This window comes from Phalacrocorax aristotelis, chromosome 5 (assembly GCF_949628215.1).
Source record: "Phalacrocorax aristotelis chromosome 5, bGulAri2.1, whole genome shotgun sequence".
Taxonomy (NCBI): Eukaryota; Metazoa; Chordata; class Aves; order Suliformes; family Phalacrocoracidae; genus Phalacrocorax; species Phalacrocorax aristotelis.
Genome location: NC_134280.1, coordinates 18,139,908 through 18,158,027, shown reverse-complemented (window position 1 = coordinate 18,158,027; position 18,120 = coordinate 18,139,908). Strand labels below are relative to the sequence as shown.

Sequence of the window (18,120 nt, the reverse complement as noted above, 5' to 3'; positions counted from 1 at the left end):
TCCTTATGAGGTCTGATGTTTCCATGGCTCTTGGATTTTTCTCTCCCATTACTCATTATGAGGTGCTGGTTGGTATGTTCCATGCCAGATGTAGCTTTGATTCAACGATGTTGAGTAGTTTAACAAAGGTTCCCAAATGCTTTAGAAATAGCGAGATAAAAGGCCTCACGCTAATAATGTAAAACTGCCCTTTGAGTGTTCTGCTACAGTTCTGAAGTGAAAATCTGCTATTCTAATGATTCAGGCATGCAAATGCAGTAGCTGTGGTTATCTTGATTGAAATACATAGCTAAGGTTCTGTGTTCAGGTGCACTGAAAGCATTCAAAGCCTGAATTAAGAAGCCAGCTCGTTAAATATTATTGACTGGCTTACTGTAACTCTGAACTTTCAAGAGTGGTGGGAGGAACAGGGGCATGATGTTATCCAAAGATTACAAGGGTTTGTTGAGTTGAGGTTGCTTTGCTACTTGTTCATGGTAATATTTTTAATACCTGTTGTTTAGTGGTGTCTTTTTGCATCCTACCTTTGTGAATTACATCTGTTACACAGAACCACTGGCTCTACTTTCAAATGGCTCAAAAATAATAAAATCTGCCAGGATTTATCGACTCTGTCCTCAGCTGGCTTTGGGCAGAAGAAGTCTGAATTTTGCCAAAGTGTGAGGAGCTTTGTGTGTAAGTGACAGCTTTCCTTAGCGAAGGGTTGCGAATTCATTCAGATGCTTTTCAAATTAGTGATCCAGAGAAAATGTTCGGTGTTACTAGAGACTCACCCTGCTGCATACCAAACTTCAGGAGCTTTGACGAGCCTTAATGAAGGTTTGTCCCAGGTTCTGTTGCACGAGAACATTGGACTCTTGCTGGTTGCAAACATTCCTTCACACAGAACCTTTAATTTACAATGTCAGGTTTGTTGTAGAAACCACAGCAGCACAGTTCCAATGGAGAAAGAGCACCACAAGAATTTTAAACAGTGAAGTGTCTCAATGAGCTAAGTTTTGTTCTCTTCCCATCAGGAGGCACGAGAACAAAAAGAGGATGATGACCTTAAACGAGCCACGGAATTAAGTCTACAAGGTGAAACTTATATAACTTCTTCCAGGATGTTGCTTTTGAGGGAAAATAGATCTGTATGTATGAGTGCAGCTCCTGAGTGTCTGTAAGACAGCTGGGACTTCGTGCTGTCTTCGTGTGTGCTTTGTTGTGTTTGGCTTTGCTCGGGTCAGCTTTTCTTGCTCTTGGTTGTGAAAGCAAATGCCAGAAAAAACTTAATGTGAAAACCAACTTATTTCATTCTCTTGAGTTTTTAATTAGATATAGACCTATATATATATATAAAAAGAGAGATGTGTAATATATATTAAATTATAATATACATTTAATATATAATATTGATACAGAGGGAGCAAAATGGACTTTGAAATTTTGCATTCCCAGCAAAAACCAGCATGCTAATGGCTCTAGTCAGAACATAAGGATTATTTCTTACTTGCATTGATATTTTGGTGCTAATTAATGAATGTACTGGCCTTGCCCAGGAAAATGAGTAAGTGCTCTATCTGATACAGGATGGGAGGGAGACAGACCTCACTGCAAGGTATAGCTGTTGGGGGTGAAAAAAGAAACCCAGAATATGCTATCCGTCTTTTCCAAATCCACCCAGTGCGGTGAGCCTCAGGCGCTGTTTAACATTTATGTGAGGTTGGCATGCGAGTGATTTCATACAATCTGGCAGAGCAAAGCATAACCGAGAGAAAATTCCTGCTCCAAAGAGGAAGAGGGAGGGGTAATTAAGTATTGTGTTAAGATACTTGTAGTTGCTCAGACACCTTTAAAGGCCCTCGGGGATTACTGGATGGACCTGTATCTGCTTCTGAAGAGGAGTAAGTTGAATGCTGCTTAAATGTCCCTCAGCCTGAGTCCTAGCCCCTGATGAGCTCTGGCAGACTCAGTTCCCAGTCCCTCTCAGGTCTTCCTTGATTTGTGGCCAGAAAGAGTTCAGCACTAGAAATTCTTCCTCCTCCTGATTTGCAGTCACTTGACTTAAACATGAGCATTGCCTTGTGCTTCTCAACTCGCTACCATGTCATTTTCAAGGCATCAACCAGTAGCTGTTCAAGGAGATGGTAATAATCTTGAGCATGTATCTGGTAGTATTTCTCTTAGAAAGGTTCCCAGTAGTGCTGCAATCAAAGAACCACTAGTCATCTGAGGACCGTTGGTGAAGTGGCGTTTAGCAATACCTGTGGCAAGTGCTTCATGCAGAGATGTACCTACGTGGCTGCATTTCTTGGCTGTAGTCTAGCTTACAACAGTCCGAATAAGTGTGGAAAGTAGCAGTAAAATATTCTCAGTTAAAGGGACTCATCTATAAACCCCCCAAGAAGATTATACTAATCCAGCATCTGATGGTTTAATATGGCAAGCCGTGTGAGCATCTCTTTGGCAAAACATCTCAATCATAACTGGTACGATGGTGTCTTTAAGAAAAAAAAGTATATATATATATTTAGCAGCGTCCTGCTAATCTCAACTTCACATCCACCCGGGACTTCATAGCTTTAATTTAGTTGGTGGAAGCATAGCTACTTCTCCTAATGAATACTGTACTAAATCTTAAATTAGTCGGGTAGCTGCAGAATCCCAGGAAGTTTGGAACAGCGTGTACAGGGAGCAGTGGTGCCTTCCGGCTCTTTACAGAAAGCTGCCTGCATTTTGCTCAGCCAAGCAAACTGGAAGTTCCTGCAGTGAGCAGCCTTCTTACCACTGAAAACAATGGAAAGATGCCTGCTGCCAGCAGTAGCATTTTGATGCCAGTTTTAATTGAAAAAAAGCACTTTGTTAATTCAACTTATAGTTAAAACTGTAATTCGTAGCTTCTTGTTGCAGAAACTTACAGTTCACTGACCAGACTGGCTTGTACTTCTTTTAACATTGGCTCTGGCTGCAGATCCGCCAGTGCTCTGGAGCGAATTTGAGCGTTTAACAGCTCTTTTGTCACCCAGCTGTCATTGCCATGGTGCCCTTTTGTGAAAGTATGAGAGAGATGATGCTAAAATTAATACTGTAGTCCAAGATACTTTTCTTAATTATTGCTTTGACAAGCGGAGGTGCAGGGGGAGAGAGTTTTTGTTTGGGAATTCTAGTATCTCCTGCATTCCTTGGAAAGAAATCTTGAAACATTAGCATTTTATTGTGCTTGTTATGTGGGTAGATAAACCTCAACCTGTTGTGAATTCCTATGCGAGCCACGGCTTCTCACGTAGTATCATTGTCTCTATGCTATCTAGAGTTTAACAGCTCTCTCCTGGACAGCGTTGGTTCTGATGAAGACTCTGGGAATGAGGATGTTCTTGACATGGAGTATTCAGAAGCTGAAGCAGAAGAGCTGAAAAGAAATGCTGAGGTGTGATCCATGATTTCAAAAGCTAACTGGGAAATATACCCCCTCTTTACCATCAGTTTAGTGTTGGAGGTAGTTCTACAGAGCAGATATATTTGTTTAGTGTTAGAAAAGTCTTTTATGTTCAAAAGTTAAAAGATAGACTTTCTCTATCTTTAAGGATCTGTCCTGCTGTTATTTTAATTTAAAAAACCTAAACCAAAACAGCTGCAGAGACCTTCTGAGTTTCTCATAAGATGTGGGTAATGGTGAAAAGGACAACAGTAATTTTATACCAGAAATGTTCCAGTACATGTAAAGCAACAGGACTGAAATTTTTACTTATGGGGAGAGAGAACTTCAGCCAGCGTGGTGGTTTATTTGCAACACTATGGGCTTCTAGATCCTGCACCACCAGAACTGGGAAGTTGTGGCAAGATCTTATTCCCATTAGGTGAAATGTAACTGTAACCTAGGCTGTGCTGCGAGCTGCTAGTGCTCTCAGGCTCTGCACAGTGGTGTTGTGAAAGTTGCCTGCCCGCCTCAGTTGAAGGAATACTGTGTAGAGTGGAAAAGGCTAAATAATTGCAGTTTCCTTGAGCAGTTGTTTTCTTATGAATCTTTACCAATTTTCTTACCCTTAACCAGGAGTTGCATTTTAAGTGTTGTCAGTGAATCAGTAGCATTTCCTGGTCAGGGGAGTTTAAAAAATAATTCCTAAAAGCCAACTACCATGATTTAGTTTTATTGTCAGTGAATAGGCAGAGAATGTTTCCTGCATGCAAAAAGGGCTTTGCCTGCTGACGTTACAGGTGCAGGACAAGAGAGCAAGTCTGGGCTACATATCTGTGCTTGACTATTAAATCCATATACGATTATCAAGGGTATTTCTTTGATATTTCCGAAGTAAGCGTGGTGTTCCCATTTTTGCTTTTCTATGTTTACTTGATGGATTAATTCTGACATCAGTGGAAGTCGCTCAGGAAATGGTTGTTTAGAAAACTTCGCCATGTAGAGCTCATGTCAGCATCTGTTCTGAGGTCAGAGCGGCTCCTTTGCATGTTCATTGGCTTGCTGAAAGATTAAATTAAGATGGGAGGCTTTTTCCCAATTCTGGAAGGACGACTTGTTTGGTCTGAACCAGTCTGCTTCTCTAATCTTTGGGTTGCAGCTTTGAATACAGTAGCCAAAACCTGTATCTCAGGTGTATAAATCATCTTGTCCATAAACTACGTGGGACAAAAGTGAATGTCTAAAAGCTTTAATTGGGCTTTATTTTCAGACAGGAGAACTTCCTCACTCCTATCGCCTAATCAGCATCGTCAGCCATATTGGAAGCACATCATCTTCAGGTAAAACATACTCTATGTTATTCTTCGTCTCTTATCTAGCTTAAAAATCTGTGATACAGAACTACTGTAGCAGGATTATTTGCAGACAATTCCAGCAGCAGAGCAATTCTTTCATCATGGCTTGCTGGTAGGGGACCAGGTTGAGGATGTCACGGTGCCTGACTCTGGCATGTTGACAAAGTTTTGCTTATGGGGTCCATGGAATTGCTTGTGCTCGTTACTGGCTTGTTGACCAGGAAGGATGGAAGGACCAGGATCTTAAGGGTCTTTTAGCATTTAAATCTGACACAGGTTGCTGGACCAGGATATCTAGCTAACCAGCTTACCAGTTGAACTGCAGCATGAAAAGAAAAGTGTGTTCTCTGTTTTTAAGGTCATTATATCAGTGATGTCTATGATATCAAGAAGCAGTCCTGGTTCACCTACAATGACCTGGAAGTGTCTAGAACTCTGGAGGCCACCGTTCAGTGTGACAGAGACCGAAGCGGCTACATCTTCTTCTACATGCACAAGTAGGTGTCTTGGGGATTTTGGTGCTAGTAATTACCTGCTGTTTGTGAGGAAGTGGGCTTCTCTTCTTCCTCTGGTCCTCTTTGCTGGGATGAAAAGTATCTCTATCTATTTGTCAGAAGAAATGGTAGTCAGAATTATATGGAAGAATGACAAAATTGGAGTGCTGCGGGTTCAGAGGCATGGAATTGTATGTCACTAATACATAGGGTTTTAACAAGATGCATTAAATCATCTTTTAAGAAGGGGATTTGCTGTCTCAGCTATGCATTCATTGCATCAGGAATCATAATGGAGCTTGGGTTTTTTACTTAAGTGTTGTGTTATTTGTAAATGCCCTTATCCCCACTCCTAGAGGTTGTGTTGTTGCAGCCACGGTTGTCTCAGGACACGGGCGAGGTGAGGTTTGTAGGTAGAAGTGATACCTTTTCAGGCACACAGAACTGAAGAAGGGGTTTTGCTCCCTCCTTCTGTCTTTGTTGGTTCCTCTAATAAAGGATATTACTTCATCTGCAGACTGTGTTCTGTGTTGCTTCTGATCCTTTTACCAACCAGGTGTTATTTTCACTACTGTTACTGTTCTCTGAGGTTTACCACTGACCTTACTAATTGTGATAAATGGCGGGGGGGAAGCGCTGTGGGATGCAAGGGGCCTTGCTTAGAGATGACAGATAAGACACCTTTCTCTGGCAGGATCCATGACGCTTGAGTTTGTGGATTAAATCCAGTTGCCGATTCCATCAGGGCTGTCTTGTTTAGCAGTTTGTTGTTGTACCTATGCTTCACTATTGGTCTTTCCCTCTATTCTAGGGATATCTTTGATGAGTTACTAGAAACAGAAAAAAAATGCACAGCCACTTAGCATGGAAGCAGGAAGATCAGTTCATCGGCCTCTGAAGAGTAAAACACCTTGTTCCTCCTGAGGAACAAGGAAGATCCTGAACTTGTGCCAGACACGCAGGAGTAACAAACAGCTCAGGGCTAAAACAAGAGGCAAAAGGTAGAAATATGGGACGCTCGGTTTGTTGAACCATCTGTGCAAATCCTGGGCCTGAACCACACGTTTAAACCTTGACATCCCAGAGCGATCCTCCTGTGGTGAAGTTTTTATTGTTCCTCAAATAATTTTGTCAGCATGGAGCCTTAAAGAATTGCATCGAGCCGCAAGACTGCAGCTGCTCATAAACTAATTTAAAAAAAATAGTGCAAAAAGAGACTCGACTTTAAAAGCCCATTCACCTGTGAGACGTGGGTGGTGAAGATCTACATATCACTTGGCATTTTTTTTTTCCCCTCCAAGAGCAATTTAAGCAATACATTCTGTAACCTGGCGTGTGTTGTGTTAGTAATATTCACTGGAAACCCAAATCACCGAGTACACTCTTGCCAGTCATCTCGCTAACAGGCGTTTTGGAATCCCTCACGCTGATGAGTTTTGACACTCATGGGTTTGTAAGCGCTCTGCTATTTACATGCGGTTCCAGAAAACAAACTGTTGGCGCTGTGGAATGTATTGCATACCTGGTGGCAGCTCTGTCGGGTTTTTTTATACCATTAACTGTCATCCTCCTTTAGACGTGAGAATTATATTTGTGATTTCTTTTGTTTTACAAGCTCTATTATTTGATTGCATTTTCTTCATAAGGCCGTTGCATATGTACCGTTTGGAGAGGAGAGGTCGCCCTCTGGGTGTGCGGTATTTTGCACTGAAGTTGCATTGCTTAGGGCTGCTTTATTGTAACTCTGGGGGCAGGTGAACACCTGGAGCAGACCGAGAGCAGTAGCAGGTGGTGAGCAATGGACACTTGTCATCCTCTGGGAGGGAGAGAGCGTGCTAGCAATACCCTTTCTGCACAGGCCTGGGCCATCATGAATCGGGAACAGCTATCTTGCAGATAGCGGCTGGCACTTGAATCACTCTTTGATTGAACCATGGTCTTGCCTTGGTTGTCTTGTATCCCAGAGTAAGAGGGTTTTTACTGCAGCTATGCCTCTGTTGTCCTTTCTGAGGAGTGCAGGGTGCTTAAACTGTGAAACTAAACCAGGTAGAAAGCTTTCAGAAAGCCCATGTTCAGCATTAACAGAACACAGTTAGGAAGAAGTGTTGCCTTTATTGTATTTAGAGACACGATGCTCCTTCTATAGCTTGTTTCAGCAGTGGGGGAAAAGCCTAGTGACTTCATTTTTTCAGCACCTTCATACTCATTTAGCAGGGGCAGATGTTTCCTTTCACTGGCATTTACTCATTTCAGATAAATTTTTGCTGTTAAGCAGAGTAGTTGCTTTTGGTTTGGCTTCTAATTCTGATTTTTGCAGCTTGAGTTTTAGATGTGAAATACTTCTTTTTACCAAAAAAAAAAAAACCCCACGAACAAAAAACCAACTTTTTTTGCTGTCTAGATAGTTTCTTGTTTTTTTTAAACTATTGTTAGGAGTTTCTCAGGAATAAATCAGCTGAAGCAAAGCAGACAAAACCATTGATTTAGGAGACAGCGGGCACCTCTATGAATTCATGGGCTCTTCTAAGCTAGAGTTTATCTTAGTGGGCTGGCACGGGGACGCTACCTCACTGGCCTCTCCTCACCTCTGTGCAGCAGTGAGCAGCAGCTTGCAGTAGTCCTCCCCAAGCCAAGCAAGTACTCTGGGGACCCCAGTGTGGTGAAAAGACTTGACTGACCTCCCAGTCCACATGTCGGATGAGCCCGGTGGACCTGGTCAGGGTGACATCTTTCTGGTTTCTGAGGTAGGAGTGAACGTTTGGTTGTAAACATGACAGTGTGTTTATCTTGTGAGATGCAGCCCAAGTGGGTGTATGTGTTAATTTATTACAAAGCATTATACTTTTCTATTGTCGATACTAATTTTGGTAGAATTCTGGGTGATGGGAAGAGGCGGTGACGTGGGAGTTGTCCTTTGAACTGATCGCCCCTGCGAATGTCATGAAGGGACTGCTCCATCCAGAGGGCAAAACTGTTTTTCCCAAGCACACCCTATGCTAGTGCTGTAAATACCTGGTATTGCTGTAGTATCAGAAGTCAGCTCTGCTTTTTTGGGTGGCAAGGTTGTTTTTGCAAGGCGCTGCACTCCAGTTAATTTATAATAAAAGCAAACATTGCCTGACTTTTCAGTGCAGTAACTTTTGTTTAAAACTGGTTTTTGTTTGGATCAAGGTATGAAAGGTGATGCTTGAAACCAGCGTTCCTTGTTTTTTGAAAAGTTCTTGTTTATTATTCTAGCCATTAAGAATTTGTGGATATCAATTAATTTAAGCGTTTTTGTGTGGCGTACGGCAGCTCAGTTGCACCTTCACGCTGACAAGAGTGTCTGAGGAGACCCTTCCTTGCAGAAGCCAGCTTTCTCCCTGTCCAAGAGCAGCAGGGAGCAAGACAGGTGTGTAACCCTCACAGGGTGTGCTGCCCACCGGCTGTAATGTTCCCACCGCTCATGCTGTTGCAGCAGTGAGTTCAGCAAGGTCTTCCCCTCCAGGTGGGATACCCATCCTGGGGTATAGGTAGGTGGAGAAGTCCAGCTGGGGTCCCTGAACATGTGCAGGCTCTTCCCCAGGTGTACAGAGTCACAGTTAAACATTTACCCACTCCTGAATCAGCCTAATTTAGTCCAAGTGTGATTCAGCATATAAATGCAAGGAACTCCCATCTTGCCACTCCTCTTGCCCCTTCGTTGTTTGACTGCGATAACTTGTTCTTGATTTACTCCCCTACTCTGAGAGGTGCAAAACTGTTCATGTCAATGAACCGAGGCTTGTGTGCACGGGTCCCTGGGGAGCCCCGGCCAGCAGGGCTGCACAAAGAGCCTTTGCAAAGCAAGGACTGGTTTCCCAACTGGAGCAGCAGCCTGAGATGGGTGCGAGGAGCTGAGGAGGAGCAGGACTCTCTGCCTGTGGCCATGGCATCGCCTTCCACCTCCTGCTCAGCACAGCACAGATAACCATCACCTGTGCATCTTCCTTCCTGTCCCGCATCCCGAGGAAGGGCCCAGCACTTCCTGCTGCGGTTCACCCTGACACAGGGCATGTGGGGATTGCCATGCCTGGGGTGGGGGGACAACGGGGAATAACTCATCTGCTTTGTTTTCTTTCTAATAGCACTCATTATCCCTGTAACTGCCCACCAAAGAGATAAAAAGGGGTGTGGGACCCCTGGCAGCTGCTGTTCATGTAGCTCTGCTGCTGGACTCTAGCCTTGCCTGTCACAGGGTGGCCGCTGCCAGTTTCTGCCTGCACCCTGACTTTCTGGTTCTTTACACTGTTGATGTGGAGCAGCACTTTTCTCTGTGTTTTAGCAGACCTGTTCCTTTCTATCCTTTACAGTTTTTGCTCTTGGGTTCCCCCTGCCCCTTTTTAAATGATGTGTAGATAGATTTTTGTGAAAATAAAACCTCTTTATTAACCCTCTCAGTTTGGCATCTTATTTCCATGCTGCCTGGGCTGCTGCCTCTTGGACACTGCAGATGATGGGCACTGCACCTCTGCCCCTGCATTTGGCATTGGGACTTTGCTTGCTTGCCCAGGAACATGTGTGTGTGTTCAGTGGCTCCTGGCACAAGCAAATCCCAGCCCACCCTCCCAGAGAGGTGTTGCTGCGGAGGACCCTCCAGCCCCTTTCCAGGTCCCCACGGATCCCAGGGGACAGGGGGATACCTTCCTCCGCTCCCAGGGCAAGGACAAGTGATCCCTGGTGTCTGTCCCCAGCAGGTGCTGTCCCCACACGTGTGCCATCCTGTCAGCCTAGGGCTTGTTGCTTTTACCTTTGGTACCACACATATTTACTGAGGTTCTTGCGATAACAGAGGGAGCGGCTCCAGCTGTATGTGGGACCTTTAGCCCCAAGCTGCAGCTCTCAGCGTGGGATTGGGGAGCCCTGGCTCCTTGGTGGGGGCAGCTTGTGCATCACATCTGAGCGCAGGGCGGGTAAAGGAAGGACCCAGGGAAAAGGAGCTGAGGGTCCCTCTCTGTCCTGTCTCGGTGCCCAGTCAAGACCCATGTCCCCCTGCATGCCATCTCTTTGTCAAATAATCCCCACACCTGGGCTGAGCCCAGAGGTCAGGGGGAAGACGCAGCCCTGCTCTCTGAATCCACTTTATTTATTAAAAATAACAAGCTGGTGTTGTCCCTGTGCTCCTGTCCTAGAAGAGTCCTTTGTCCTTCTTAAGCTTCTGTTGTTTCCACAAAGGCAGGTTGCTGAAGGTGGAGCGGCTCATGCCGAAAACAGCCTGGAAGTCCTGGTCGGAGAGGTGGTACTGAGGGAGGAGAGAGGAGGAGGAGATAATGCCAGGAGCTCCGCACAGTCCCCACAGCAGCCCCCCTGTCCCATCTTACCTCCTTCCTGCTGGGATCCACACCCTGTGGCAGGTCCTCAGCTGAGGTGTTCACCAGCACGTCGAGGGGCAGAGTCTCCAGTTTGTCAGGGAGGAGCGGGGTGGTGGTGGTGAAGACCTGCTGCCTGGATGTGAACTCCTGGATGGGAGGGACAGGGTCACATCAGGGGCTGCCCCAGGGTTGGAGTCACGAGGCTGGCTCCAGGTGTCCCCTCAGCAGAGGACATGTCCTTGCAGCTCCTCATGCCACCTGCCAAGGGGCCAGAGGGGCCTTCTGTGCCCACTTCTACCCCAGCCACCCCCTCTCCCTATGCCACTTACTGAGGTGAGCTGCTTGAGGCTGCCCTCATCCCCCAGCTCAGCTTTCAGCGCCTCATAGGATTTCTTGTCCTGGGAAGGGGACAAAAGCACTCAGCCCGTCGGCACAGGCAGGCATCAGGTGAACTGCTGCCCACACCCCAGAGATGTTGGCTGGGGCAAGATCCACATCTGGTCCCATCTGCAGAGGGCCCCCCCCCTTGGCCTTTCCAGCCCCCCTCCCCCAGTGACTCACAGCCCATTTGAGAGGGTCCCAGGCCAGGAACCAGCCCGTGAAGGTGGGGGGCTCATGGCCCTGCTTCACCACAATGATGGGGGTGTCAAGGTCTCTCCCGCTGGGGTCGCTCCGCAGGTACTCCTGCACCATCACCGCTGCCGCCCCCTTCTCCGACTCATTGGCATCTTTCCCAATCCAGAAGAAAACCTGCAACGAGGCCGCTGTGTCCGCCACTGGGGTGAGACTGGGCCCTCTGGGGCCATGCCCAACCTGTGTTGGGGGCACACAGCGTCTGTCCACAGGGAAGGGCACCAAGAGTCCATCCTCAGCTATCCCTGGAGCACACGGGCTTTGAAAAAAAACAGTGTGGGGCCAGGGACATGGGGGTTTCCAGCCTCCCACCCCACCACCTCTGGCTGCTGCAGGTCCTCCATCCTGCCTGGGACATCACCTTGTTGGATCAGAGGTGCCCCCCTGCCATGTGCCCCTACAGCTGACCTGGTCCCAGGTGTCAAGCAGATAAACGTCATGTTCTTCTAGGTCATCCTGGGTGAAGTCTACAATCTCCGTGGCCAAGAAGGTGCCTGTCTTGTTGGAGCACTCAAAGAGTCGGGGGGACACAGAGGCATTCTCCTCCTGCAGCCTGGCAGGGGGCAAGACGACAGTGGTGGTGGGAACAGGGCTCATCCCGCTTGGGGACTGGTGGCCCATCTTACCCCCGAGGGTGGGTAGGGACAAGGGAGCCCCGGGCATAGGGCTGTACCTCTTGGTGTCAGCATACTGGGACTTGCCCCCCAGGGCCACCCAGAACTCAGGCGGTTCCTGTCCTTCTGCGATCACTAACTTCTCTGTCTTGGAGATGATGTCAGCCACTGATTTGCCCATCTCACGCTCATCCCCGCTGCAGCCCTGCCAAGCAAACATGGCTGCTCCATCACCAGCCCCAGCCAAGGAGGAGGAAGAGGAGGTGGGAACATTTCTCTTGGGGGTGGCAGCACCCACACCAGTGCCCGGTGGTACCCACCTTCCCACACCACAGGTAGCAGTGGGTGGGAGTCTTGAGCACGAAGACATCATTGGAGTTGAGGGATGAAGCGCGGATGGGCACCTCGAAGGCCTTGGTGTTGTACTCATTGGTGCCACGCACTTGGAAGAGGCGGGTGGATGGTGTGGGCTCCTCGTTGCCCACCCGCAAGGTGCCACCCTGGGGGGCAGGTAGAGACAGGAGGTCACCACCAGTGCCACAGCTACACCCACCTGCCTGCTCCCCACCCCAGGCAGCCCCACACTCACCATGTACACCACCATCTTGCCCTTGAAGATGGCCATCAGGTGGGCTGGCTCCTTGCCCATGGTGACACGGACCTGCACGGGCTCGTTGTTGTACTTCTGGTCCAGGGCGACGGCTTGGTAGGCAGAGGCAGCCAGCTCATCCGTGCTGGCTTGGAGGCCCTAGGCAGGGCGGAAGGGGCTCAGCACCCACCACAGCCCCCTTTTCCCTCTTGGGAAGAGGGAACCCTCATGCTGTTCCCATGGGGGTCACGCACAGGGGCAGAGCACCCCCAGTCGGGGAAGGTGCCCCTCTGTCCCACCCCACAAGTCAGTGATCTGGGTTTCTCACCTGCCAGAGGTAGATGATGCGGTTCACCTTGGGCCCCACGAAATAAGTGTAAAGCACCAAGTAGCAGTCCCCACCGTAGAAATGGCCCAGCCACCTCTTCTCCACGGGTGTGAGCTCGAGGTTCTCCACACGCCAGACCTGGTGGGACAGGGATGGGGATGGGGACATGCTGCTGCCAGGGCTGGTGCATCCCCCAGTACAGCCCAGGGGATGCCCCAAGGGGGTCCCACATTCTGCCCTGGCCACCCTACCTCCACCTCCCCAGATCCGTCATCCACCATCTTCTGCTGGGCAGCCATCTGGGGTTTGGCGTGCAGCGTGGTGGCGTCAAACTTCACCTGCTCCACCTTGGCTGCAGGGAAGGGCAGAGGGCTGAGGAACATCCTGCTGGCTGTGGAGGACCCCACAGCTCCCCCATCCCAAACCAAGGAGTCCTGAAGCATCAGAAGGGGACACTCACCCACTTTACCCACGGTGTTGGTCTTGCCCAACCCTCTGGTCTGGTTGGGGACAGTCCATTTCTGGAAGAGCTGCCTGAATATGGTTGACTCGGACCCATCATTCTCTGTCTCCACGCTGGTGCTCTCTGGGTAGTTCTTGGCTTTGATGAAACCCTGGGGGGGGATTCGGACCCAGAGCATGGGCATGGGGTGCCTGGCACCCTGGGGAACAGTCAGGCCACCCCATAACCAACCCCTAACCCATCACCCACCAGTGCCCTGCTCATCGCCTGCTGCTTCTCCTCCTTGTTGGCATTCTTGCCCTTCCACACAAAGATCTTGAGACCTCCTTGATCAAGGATGTAGCAGTCCTTGGAGGAGGGGGACAATAGCAGAAGTTAGGACTTTTGGCAGCTTTAACCCTTCAAAAGCTGATTTGGTGGGTGAAGCTGCCAAGGAAATTGGGCACCCCCAAGCATCCCATGGGTGACACACCTCATGCAGGAGCATATCTTGAGTCAGGGGTCGAGTTGCCACCTCCTGTATGACCAGGTTCCCACTGGCATTGGAGATGCTGGCAGTGGAAAACAGAGGAGGAGGAGGAATTAGAAACAGGGCTGGAAAACTCCATCCCCATCCCCATCTTGGGGTGGCAGGGTTGGGTGCAGGTGTCCCCTCCCCATCCCCTTCCCCACCCTGATCATGGTAGAGGTGGCACTCTTGCCTTGCCATGGTGGCAACCTGGTTTGCAGCTTTGCCCTGCCATGCAGCTCACTCATGGCCATGAAGAGGGACAACGGGGTGTCAGACATGATGGGGTCACCAAGGGACGTTGCCACTGTGTCCAAAGGTCACACTTGCACAAGCATCTTTCCATCATGTACCAGCCCTGTTGGCACCAGGGACTCCCTTGCTCCCCCGGCATCCAAGGGACATGTCCCCACCCCTGTGGTGGCCTTGACCCCTCTTGGTGGCTCTTCATGGGGATGGGAGTTGTGGAACATAGCAGAGCTGAGTGCTGCATCTCTCTGGTATCCTGTGAGATGCCTCTGTGGGCAACCCACCCCCCCCACCGCAACTCACTGGTAGAGCTTGAGGGACGACTTGAGTTTCTGGTCCACTTTGTCATCAGGGGTAGCTGCCTTGATGTCCCCCTTCTCACCCAGCACATGCGTGAGGACCTGCATGAGCCCTGGTGAGGCACCCTCATTCTCACCATCCACTACGCCCACCTTGGCACGGCCCCCACGCTCCCGGTCCCGGATGTCCTTGGCCAGGATCATTGCCTGCACCCAGAAGAGAAAGGGTCAGCCCAAATTGGGGAGGGGGCGACCAGTCACCCCCTTCCTCCAGAGGGGGACCCTGGGACCCCCCAGCTGTACCTTCAGCCTCTCATTTTGATTGCTTTCAGGGCCGTTCCACTGGATGATAAGCTGGCCCAGGTCCAGCAGGAACACGTCCCCCTGGTTGAAGCTTTTCCAGCTCATCTCCACCTGCAGTGGCATGGGATGGGGTGGGGTGGGGGAGGGGTGGTCAAGCTGCAGGACACCTGGGTCCCTCTGGATCCTCAGCCTCCACCTGCCCCGGCTCAGTGCTGATGCCTCCAGCCTGTATTCCTCCTCCCTATCCCAAGAAGATCTTTTTGGGGTGAGGTTGCTCCTGAGGTGAGGTGGCATGGTCCCACAACCACTCTGTCCTCTGCTTGAGGGCAAGTGTGTCTGGGAGGGGTTCTGGCCTGATCTTGACCCCAAAGAGTGTCTCTACAGAGAGGTTGGTGGCTGGGGACCCCCTACACCTCATAACTCACCTCTCCTGCCACCACATTCTTCTTGCCCTTCACATGCAGCAGGCGCTGGACGTTGTAGGTGTTTGTCTCCACATGCTTCAGGCCTGAGGCCACCCCACCCTTCTTATAGCTGGGGGGGACAGACACGGTGTCAGCCCTGGGCCCCCCCTTCTTGATGAAACAAGGTCCCCCTCCCACCTCTGTGCACAGGGAAGTCTTTGGGGACCCCCATGCACCCACATAGATGTTAGATGGAGCAAGACCAGCTCCAGATCATCCTCCTCCTTCCCACACCCCACTGGGACAGGGTGGTCCCCATCCCCACTGGGGATGTCCCCATGGGGGGCATGCAGAGGACTCCTCCCCACTGTTACCCACTGTGGGAGCAGGTTCCCAGGGGTGACCAACGTACATGAGTCCCTGCTTGAAGTAGGTGCGGAAGGTCTCGCTCTCGTGGCCCTGGACCTCGCGATACTGCACGGCCACTGTGCCCAGGTGGTCATCCATCAGGGTGGTGTAGATGGCGGCTGCCCCCTGCTCATCCTGGCTTGACTCCTTGCCCAGCCAGTAGTGGATGCTGTAGCTGAAGCTGCTCCCAGTCTTGCGTGTCTGCAGGACACAGGTCCCCACTAGAAGAGCCCCCATGTCCCCAGGCCATCCTGGCCAGGGACACCACTCCCTGCACCCCAGCCTGCCTGGGGCAGAGCCCGTCCCCGCAACCCCAGGCTGCCCTACCAACAGCAGGATGTAGCAATCCCCCTCGTAGAAGTTGCCGTAGCTTTTGGTGGGCACTGGCACCATCTCCATGTTCTGCAGAAGGAAGGGAGACATCAGCCCTGGTGGGGACCCCCCCACCCCAGCCCCAGCCACTCCGCTGCCCCCAGCCCCAAAACCTGGGCACCTTTAACCCTGGGTACTGCACTGAGGACACAAATAGGGGTAGTTTCCCTCCTGCAGCCCCCTCCCAGAGAGCCCAGTCATGGGTGCCCAGGCTGTGCCCATCCCCACCTCGATTCGCCATATCTGGATGCCCGGCGTGGTCTTGTTGAGTGTCCTGCTGACTCTGGTGCTGAGCTCCACCATGGTGACGGGTGCTGCAGGCAAGAGGACCTGCTGGGGCATCGGCAACACCCTCAATAATGGCAGGCAGTATCATTAAGAGCTGGGAGGGAACCAGCCTGCTGTGCCATCTGCTGCCCTGCCCGGTCTGCAGCCAACCAGGCCATAAACTCCCCATCCAGGACCACACAGGGTAAGGGGACACCCGGGGGCCAGGGCTGCAGGCATGCAAGTGGGGCTGCCATCCCCCTTGGCCTGGCTGGCACTGTGGCTAATGGGGGTTGTGCCAGGGTCTGTGGTGGGCAGGAGTGGGGTCTCCTGAGAACCCCGGTGCCCCAGCTGGTGCCCTGGCATGGGGCAGGGCTGTACAGGGCATTCCCAGCCCAGCAGCCACAGCTGGGTGACACCACTGCGCGGTGGCCTGCTCCTCCCCAGCACCAGCAGGAACCAGCCCTGCTCAGCCTGGTCCCATCACGGCTTGGCACAACATGGAGCAGCATAGCGTGGCCACTGCTGGCAGCCTTGCACACACATGCATGTGCACACACAGACACGTGCACGCGTGTGCAAGCACATTCTGCCTGCTTCAGCCCCTGCCATTCCCAACCCCACCTCTGGATCCATCCCCCCCAGACAGGGCACAACCCAGCCCCACAGAGGTGTTGAGTGTGCCAGGGCTCAGTCCGGTGCTGTCAGTGTTGCCCGCAGCCATCCCTGCTAGGCTGGCAGTGCTCACCAGCAAGCGGGCAGGGGGAGTCAGGCAGCCGACATTGAGCAAAGCCCCCCATGTACCCTGGCAGGGGGCTGGCAGGGAGAGCCAGCAGTGCCCAGTGGAGAGATCTCTGCTCCTCCAGACCCACAAGACCCTGGCTGGTCCCGCTGTGCTGCCCTGAAAGCACCCGCATCCCATCCCTCAGCTCCAGGGGGGTGATGTCCCCCCAGCGCAGCCCCAAGGTGGGGCACAGGTGGGCCCCCAAGCCCCGTCCCCAGGCCACTGTAGTGCCAGGAGCAGTGGTGGTTGTAGGATGTGCTGCCCCTCCCACGCCCACCCTCCAGCCCCCCACCCCAGCTCAGCTCCTCACCTTCCCTGCGGACCTGGGCACAGGTGAGTGTACCTAGGCAAAGTGCTCAGGTGCCAGCACCCAGCAGGAGACCTTTGTCCCCTCCTGTGCCAGCCTATGTTCACCATATAAGGGCAGGAACAACCCAGAGTCAAGGTCCCCATGGCCCTCCAAGGCTTCACGGCGCCTGAAGAGCCCCGTTACTCATGGGGTGATTGCCTCCTATCAAGTGCTATTGCAGCACAGGGCAACCCTGGGCACCCTGTCCGCGTGCTTGCTGTGCCCAGGGTAGTACCTGCTGCCCTTCCCAGGCCTGCTCCCCTCTTGGCCCTTGGCACTGAGCCCATGGTGATGGGGTTTGATGCCTGCCCCCCTCCAAAAGCTTTCCCAAAGTGACAGCAATGGGCTGAACCAGGCCGGGGGTGGGGGGAATGGTGTTAGCCACAAACATGGAGGTGCCCTGATGCCACAGGGCTGGGCTCTGCCACTGCCCTCCGCTCCCCAGAGCCCAAACCCCCAAACCCTCCCAGCCATGGAGCACTAAACCCCACAAAATGTTTCCCAAAGTGTCAGCAACAGGCTGATGCCACAAGGCTGGGCTATGCTGTTGCCCCCCACTCCCCCAGTCCCATGGTGACGGGGTTTTTGGTGCTACCAGCTCAGAGCCACCAGCAATGCAGCATCATCTTCCAGGGACATCCCCCTCCCACCCCACATGTCATCATGTCCCACCGCCTACCTGGCACATCACTTCTCTGCCCATGGGACTGTCCCAAGGCTGCGCCACTCCCCCAGCTGGAGGCCAGACCCCTGCTCACTACCCAATGGGCTTTGCCTCCCCGTGTTGGGGGGTCTCTGTAGCCCCAGTCTTGAAGATGGGATGGGGCATGGGGCTGGGGTTTGGGGGCATGGGCCAGGGCATAGGACGGTGGCATGGCTAAGCCCTATGCCCTGTCCTATGCCCCCAAGCCCCAGCCCCCAGCAGTGGTACCTGATGATGCCCTTGGTGTTGGTGGAGAGGAGAGGGCACTGGAGTC

At 51.5% G+C, this 18,120-nt stretch overlaps 2 protein-coding genes across 2 annotated transcripts in view; one reads left to right on the top strand and one right to left on the bottom strand.

Annotated features, from left to right (window-relative positions):
• The window catches only part of USP37 (ubiquitin specific peptidase 37), a 37,357-nt gene extending 27,696 nt beyond the window's left edge, over window positions 1-9,661 (top strand). Inside the window, exons 20-24 of the mRNA XM_075093170.1 lie at window positions 1,017-1,077; window positions 3,291-3,406; window positions 4,665-4,734; window positions 5,108-5,246; window positions 6,055-9,661. Of these exons, the coding sequence (XP_074949271.1) occupies window positions 1,017-1,077; window positions 3,291-3,406; window positions 4,665-4,734; window positions 5,108-5,246; window positions 6,055-6,106 (438 nt within the window). The 3' untranslated portion in view covers window positions 6,107-9,661. The remainder of the gene's footprint in view (window positions 1-1,016; window positions 1,078-3,290; window positions 3,407-4,664; window positions 4,735-5,107; window positions 5,247-6,054) is intronic.
• VIL1 (villin 1) lies at window positions 9,630-18,120 on the bottom strand. The gene is made up of 20 exons (XM_075093172.1): window positions 17,823-18,120; window positions 15,972-16,057; window positions 15,699-15,773; window positions 15,376-15,572; window positions 14,985-15,093; window positions 14,560-14,670; window positions 14,261-14,463; window positions 13,673-13,751; window positions 13,450-13,548; window positions 13,198-13,351; window positions 12,989-13,089; window positions 12,738-12,875; window positions 12,410-12,568; window positions 12,141-12,320; window positions 11,880-12,025; window positions 11,615-11,759; window positions 11,135-11,323; window positions 10,903-10,971; window positions 10,583-10,720; window positions 9,630-10,503 (listed from the first exon to the last, which is right to left on the bottom strand). Exons 1-20 carry the CDS (start codon window positions 18,016-18,018, stop codon window positions 10,390-10,392), a joined length of 2,688 nt encoding a protein of 895 aa, XP_074949273.1. The 5' UTR covers window positions 18,019-18,120; the 3' UTR covers window positions 9,630-10,389.

What these genes read in the sequence shown, in the direction of transcription:
- VIL1 (XM_075093172.1), bottom strand. Translation starts at nt 18,018, where the DNA reads ATGCCACCGTCCTATGCCCTGGCCCATGCCCCCAAACCCCAGCCCCAT. An exon ending in GCAGAGAAGTGATGTGCCAG is followed by an intron (nt 16,058 to 17,822) that starts GTAGGCGGTGGG and finishes TCTTGCCTGCAG; the next exon opens with CACCCGTCACCATGGTGGAG. An exon ending in GCCTCAAGCAGCTCACCTCA is followed by an intron (nt 10,721 to 10,902) that starts GTAAGTGGCATA and finishes CCTCCCATCCAG; the next exon opens with GAGTTCACATCCAGGCAGCA.